This window comes from Ovis canadensis, chromosome 24 (assembly GCF_042477335.2).
Source record: "Ovis canadensis isolate MfBH-ARS-UI-01 breed Bighorn chromosome 24, ARS-UI_OviCan_v2, whole genome shotgun sequence".
Taxonomy (NCBI): Eukaryota; Metazoa; Chordata; class Mammalia; order Artiodactyla; family Bovidae; genus Ovis; species Ovis canadensis.
In genome coordinates this window covers 18294492-18300491 of record NC_091268.1, presented here as the reverse complement: position 1 = coordinate 18300491, position 6000 = coordinate 18294492, and the positions used below count along the sequence as shown (strand labels likewise).

The 6000-nt window shown below is 50.3% G+C and overlaps 1 protein-coding gene across 2 annotated transcripts in view; it reads left to right on the top strand.

Moving 5' to 3' along the window:
* Positions 1–411: 411 nt before the first annotated feature.
* TRAP1 (TNF receptor associated protein 1) overlaps positions 412–6000 on the top strand; it is a 51940-nt gene continuing 46351 nt past the window's right edge. Inside the window, exons 1-2 of one of the 2 annotated variants that reach the window (XM_069570652.1) lie at positions 412–480; positions 789–1766. In XM_069570652.1, the coding sequence (XP_069426753.1) occupies positions 1691–1766 (76 nt within the window). In that variant the 5' untranslated portion in view covers positions 412–480; positions 789–1690. Of the gene's footprint in view, positions 481–788; positions 1767–6000 lie in introns of those variants that run through there. The other variant, XM_069570651.1, reaches the window with a different exon arrangement.

Genomic DNA, 6000 nt, shown 5'->3' with positions numbered 1-6000 from the left:
AAGCGACTCCCCACCGGTCTCCATCAATGCAACTCAAGTACTTCTGCTTCTACTCATTATTTTCCTTCTTCCATTTTTCTTATTCGCGTAGGGCCTGAAATCTGATCATGACCTCCTCAAGACTGGCTTGGATCCCTGAGCACTTAAAAAGCCACAGGTCCCTGGGTTACCAGGGGACTCAGTATCACAAAATCTGTGACTGAGGGTATATCTCTGAAGGTCACAGGCCAAGAGAGGACAGAGGGCCCTGGTAGGTGTGTCTGGAACCTAATAACTTTGCCCTGGGTCCCCCATGTCTTGGCAGAGGCCAGCCCGCCCCCACCCCCAACTGAAGCCTAGGTTTCCCTCCTCCCTTTGCTAAATACCACTTCCTCTTTTTGTAATAAGAGGGCTCCCCAGGCTAGATACATTGCCCCATCGACCAATGTGTCAGCACTTATCAGAGACGGTTTCCTGAGTGGAGTGAACAACACATGAAATGTGAGGCTGAGATCCCTCAGTTCAGTGACTTCCTGGGAACCCTATGTCTGGGACTAGCTCTGTGTCTGGAGTGTAGTGAGGGAGGGATCAGGCAGGGGTCAGGTTATGCAGGACTGAGGCTGAGGGAGGAGTTTGGAATTGATATGTGCAGGGAAATCCTTGGAGTGCCCAGATTGAGGAGTCTACCATCTGTGGCTGTGCAGAGAATGGGGGCGGGGGCGGAGGCGGGGTGGTGGGGGGCGGGGTATGGTGTCAGTGAGGAGGCTGCTGGGGTCTCCAGGTGAGCAACCTCCGGCTCTTCCATCCAGATGGGCCAACATCTTCAAAGTTCCCCTTCTCAGCTGCTTAAGCCTGGAACTTGGCAATCATGCTTGACACCTTCCTCGTGTGAGTATTCCCTGTCACATCCCCTTCTGCGCGGCCTCAGCTACGTCCAGGCCCCACTGGAAGACACTCTCCCAGCTCCTGTCCTTTGCAGATCCTGTCACAATCTCAACTCGTTTCTGTGCAGTTATTTACCACTCTTCAGTGTACCTCAGTCATCAGGGGGCCGCCTGAGCCCCACTTCAGGTGTTACCAGAGAATCTGAGTTTTACATAGCTTGGAGCTCTGTGACCCTGGCGGTCCAAATCCGCAACCAAATTCACCTCCAGGAGAGCAAGAGAATTGGAAGGAATGCATAAGCCCAGTTTTCCTGGTGGGCCTTGGCTCCAGAGTTTTGGTGTAAGCAAGCCAAGCCTGAAATTCTCCTTTTTCACTCTTTTTGGCTATCTGGCCTGACTTGGGTGGAAGAGACTGACTTCCAGCGGTCTGGACCAGAGGCCGGGGACAAAGACCCCGAAGATGTTAACTGCTTCTGCCCCGGAGCTGCCTTTTCACGGTGTTCGCGGTGGGTGCGAATATCTGCACCGGGTTTCTGGGACGCACATACGGAGGCCCGGTTGGCGGGCTAGTGCGCGGGCGGCCCCGCGCGCACGGCCGTCGCCCTTGACAACGTGACACAAGGTCGTGGGGGTCCCGCCCCCAGGCCCGACTGTCCCCGCGCGGGCCGGCCGCGCCCGAGCCACAGAGGGCCCCGCCCACCCGCCAGCGCGGGCGGCGGACGGGCAGCCGGGCGCGCGCCGTGACGTCACCGCGCCGCGCCCGGACAAAGCCCCGCCTCTCCCCCGCCCCCGGCGCGCGTGGCTGCCCGGGACGCCGGAGGAACAACATGGCTCGCGAGCTACGGACGCTGCTGCTGTGGGGCCGCCGCCTGCAGGCGCCGGCGCTGGCGGCTGCCTGCGGAGGTGAGGGCGACCGGACAAGGGCGGGTGGGAGGTGAGCGGGGGCGGGGACGCGCGGAGCCTCCGGGTCCCCACAGCCCCTATTCTGTGTGGGACTCGCGGTGGCGGCTCTCCCTCACGCGGCGCGGGAGGTTCTGTGAGGATTATGCTCCCAGCACGCGGCGAACGCTGGGCGCTCGGTGCGTCCTGGGGGCACCTAACTCGGTCCGACCTGCGGGTTTCTCCGGAGGTGAAGGGGTTGAGCCCGGGCCCGCGTGACTGCCTGCAGTAGAGGCTGCTCCCCAGCTAGCTGGTCAGGCCGGGTTGAGGCGGCGGGGCCGCCGGCAGTTTCGGGGAGTTGAAACCAAAGGGCGCGTGTGCGCTGGCAGCGGGCTTCACCCGGGGGATTACCTCAGCCCCTTGGCTGCGCTCGGTTCCTCCCCTCCCCCAAGTGGAATGGCCCCTTGTCCCATCGACACACCTGAGGGCCCGCTTGGCCCGGCGCGCGGCGGCGAACCAGAAAACCGGCCCCGGGCCCTCGCGCAGCCCCGGACTCTGGGTTGTTGACCTCCGTAACCCAGAGCTTGAAATTGGGAGGTGCTCAAATCAATGTTGGGAAAAAACCCATGACCGCAATCCCTTCTCTCACTCCCCACTCGAAAGTCACGGCGGGTGAACGTCTTGGCGTACCTTCCTGGTTCTGCACACTCAGTTACACACATATAAATACACACATCTAACGATTTTTACGTAAAATGGCCTAAACCGTTTATGCTTTGTGCTACAGATTTTTTTTTAAGCTCCAGGATGGCTTACATATGTTTTCTGTTTGTATGTATCAGTTTACAACTTTACAAGGCCGCGTAGTATTCTGTGTTACGGACGACGTATCATCGTTTACTTAACATTGTGCTGTTGGCAGACGTTATAAAGATGATTTCTGAGGGTTTGGTTTGATTGGCGGGTTTGGGGTTGTTTAGGTGTTTTTTTGTTTGTTTGTTTTTGCTCTGGTCATTACAGTGCTGTTTAGAATGGGCGAGTTACCATGCATGGCATTTATTTAGAATTTTAGAATTGATGGTTCACAGCGTGTGCATATTTAAAATGTTACCTGATATTGCCAAATTACTGTCCAAAAAGGCTTAAGCAATTTATATTCCCATTAGCAGGGAACGAAACCACCTATAGCAAGGCATCTTCTCCAACACTGGGTATTAGCCCTTTTCCAAACTTGTATTATATATTGTTTAACATATTTGCATGGGTAACAGTAAGAGTGTTTTCATCTGTTTTACAGCTTTTTCTGTTACCTGAGTTTAAAATGTTGCAGTATCTTTTTTTTAAACAATCATACATTAACAGATAAGACAGCTGTAGTTTTTATGACTGTTACTTAATATCCAACATCTTCCTTCCTTTGGAATTTATTTCCTGTTTTACCAGAGTACACCCTTGTGTTAGTTTTGCAGAGAAAGACAATGGGTTGTATATTTTTTTAAGCCCGACCATGTCTAAAGTTATTTTTATTTTGCCCTCATACTTATAGTTTGGATGGGTATTGCATTCCAGGTCAAAATAATTTCCTTCAAAGACTGATAGTTGTCTATTGTCTTCTAGCATCTTCATTAAAGGGGAGCAGTCTTGTCAGTTTGATTCTTGCATTTTATGGTAGCTGACTAGTCTCTCCACCCCGCTCCCCTTGGGAGAGAAAGAAAGGGATTTTCTTTTCTTTTTACTCCTCATGTTCTAAGATGTTCTGATCATGTGTGTTTATAATTCATTCTTTGTACCATTCTTTTTTTAAATTTATTATTTATTTACTTAGGTTGCGCTGAGTCTTTATTGCTGTGGGCAGGCTTTCTGGAGTTGCGGTGAGCAAGGACTTCTCACTGTGGTGGCTTCTCTTGTGGAGGTTTTAAGTGTGCAGGTTCAGGAGTTGTGGTGCAGGGGTTTAGTTGCTCCGTGGCATGTGGGATCTTCCTGGACAGGAATCAAACCCGTGTCCCCTGCATTGGCAGGTGGATTCTTAACCACTGGACCACCAGGAAGTCCTGTGTCATTCTTACTCTTTTGGTTCGCATTGCAAAAACTAGACTGTGAGGCAGCCACAGTAAGAACGGTTGGTGCTTAAGTTGACTTTTCTATTCTCTACCATCTGGAGCCTTGGCTGGCATTGGCATTTTTCTTCACAAGAGTTCAGGCAGACTTCTGGAGTTCCAGGCTGTTTTCAGGATGTAGGGAGTCACTTGCCAGTCAAATTTCCCTCTCTCAGTAAAGCAGCTGTGTGTGTGGCTAATTTAACATGATGATAAAGGTGTTGATGGTTAACTGCTTAAACTCTGAATGGCAGTACCATCTGTTTAAGGTGCTGGGGCTTAGAGCCAGCACCAGAGAAGCCTGTGGACAGAGGAGGGATCTGTGGCCCACTGTCCAGAGGCGCCAGGTGGTCTTTATCCAAGGGGGACTTGGTTAGGATGAGGGGCCTGAGTGGTCTGCAGTCTGCAAAAGAGCAGACCAACCCAAATGTAATAGATGAGCAAAGACCTAGTTAGTTTCTGGTGGAGGAATTGATCAGAACTAAGAAGGAAGATCCCCAAGCTTCTTGTTCCTCCTGGGCATACAGCTTCAGGCTGCAGGAGGTGGGAAGTTGGGGTGGTGAGTAAAACACTGAAGGAAAAATGAACAGTTCTCACGCCCCACTGTCAAAATACCAGGTTGTAACAGGACAGAGGAGGGACTGTTTCAGAGACCAATGTTGCTCCTCTAAAACCAGGATACCAGCTCAGGATCAGTGAAAATGTGTCCACTTCACTCTCAAGTGAGATGCTCAAGTTCAAAGCCAGAGGGTTTTCCTCTCCTGCATTCTTGGTACGTTCAGTGCAGCAGCTAGATTTTTTTTCTTTCTTTTTGAAAAATTTAATTATTTCTTTTGACTGCACTGGGTCTTCATTGTGGCATGTGGACTTAATTGCAGCATGTGACATTCCCCAACCTGGGGAAGTCCCCAACTCCCTGCGTTGGAGTGTGAAGTCTTAGCCGCTGGACCTCCTGGGAAGTCCCCTAGAATTTTTCTCAAACACCCTCTAATCAATCAGTCTTGATACAGAACAGTAGCGTTTTGCTAGGAAGCTGCTGTTCGCTTAGTCCACACAGAGATTTACCTGTAGTTCTGTAGCATTTAGTAAAAGTAGATTTCCGGATGTTTCTGCCATTGCTGGTTATATCTGCTAAAGCCACTAGAAATTAAAGGTGATGGAAGTTGTAGCTTGGAGAGCCAGTGTCTACTTGGGCGCATTATTTCCACTTGATTTTTGTTGCTCAGAGATCAGGTAAATTGAATTTAGGAGTACCTGAGTCATGGGTGTAACTAATTTTGAAAGAATGGCTGTTATTTAACAGCCGTACAATCAAGAAACGTGATTAGGATATTAGGAATTAATTTGAGATAGTCAAAATGAATACCACATTTGAGAGGAACAAGCTGCGGTTAAAGAAGGTGGCGCAGTGGTGAAGAAGTCACCTTGCAATGTAGGAGAAGCAGACCTGGGTTCGATCCCTGGGTCAAGAAGATCCCCCGGAGTAGAAAATGGCAACCCACTCCAGTATTCTTGTTATGGAGAATCCCATGGACAAGAGGAACCTGGCGAGCAGGCTACAGTCCATGGGGTCAAAAAGAGTTGTGCGTGCCTGCATGCACGCGCGCACACACATACAGCAATACTGTTGAGAACAAAATAGTTGGTGCGGGTCTTCCTAAAGAGCCGGGGTAGGGAGGTAGCGGACGTGTGCTGGGAAGGTGGAGTGAGCAAAGCCTGTCTTATGGTCCTTCTGAAGTTTGCACACACCGGCATTTGCAGGGAGTGGAGTCCTGGGGGGATTTTCCATGAAACTTACTTGTAGAGTAGTAAGACATTTCATTTCAACCTTTGTGATGAGAAGTCTTTCTAAAAGACTTAATCACAGATGCAGCCTAACAGAATCTTTGATATTTTCAGGGTCGTTGTGAATGTTAATTTAGGGTCCTCTGTTGTAACACACAGACCCCTGCAGGACCACTGGGCTGTGACATCTCCTCTGTCTAAAACGTCCCACACTGAAACTGCGTCCTGAGTGTTTCTGATACTCATTTGAACTTGCCAGGCCTCTGGAGCTGTGTTCCCTGCTACTCTCCATTTTCAGGTGAGGGTTGGAAAGCTAGATCAAGAATTTGTGAGCAATTTTTTTTTTTAAAGGAGAGGAGAATTCTAGGCAGGAACAG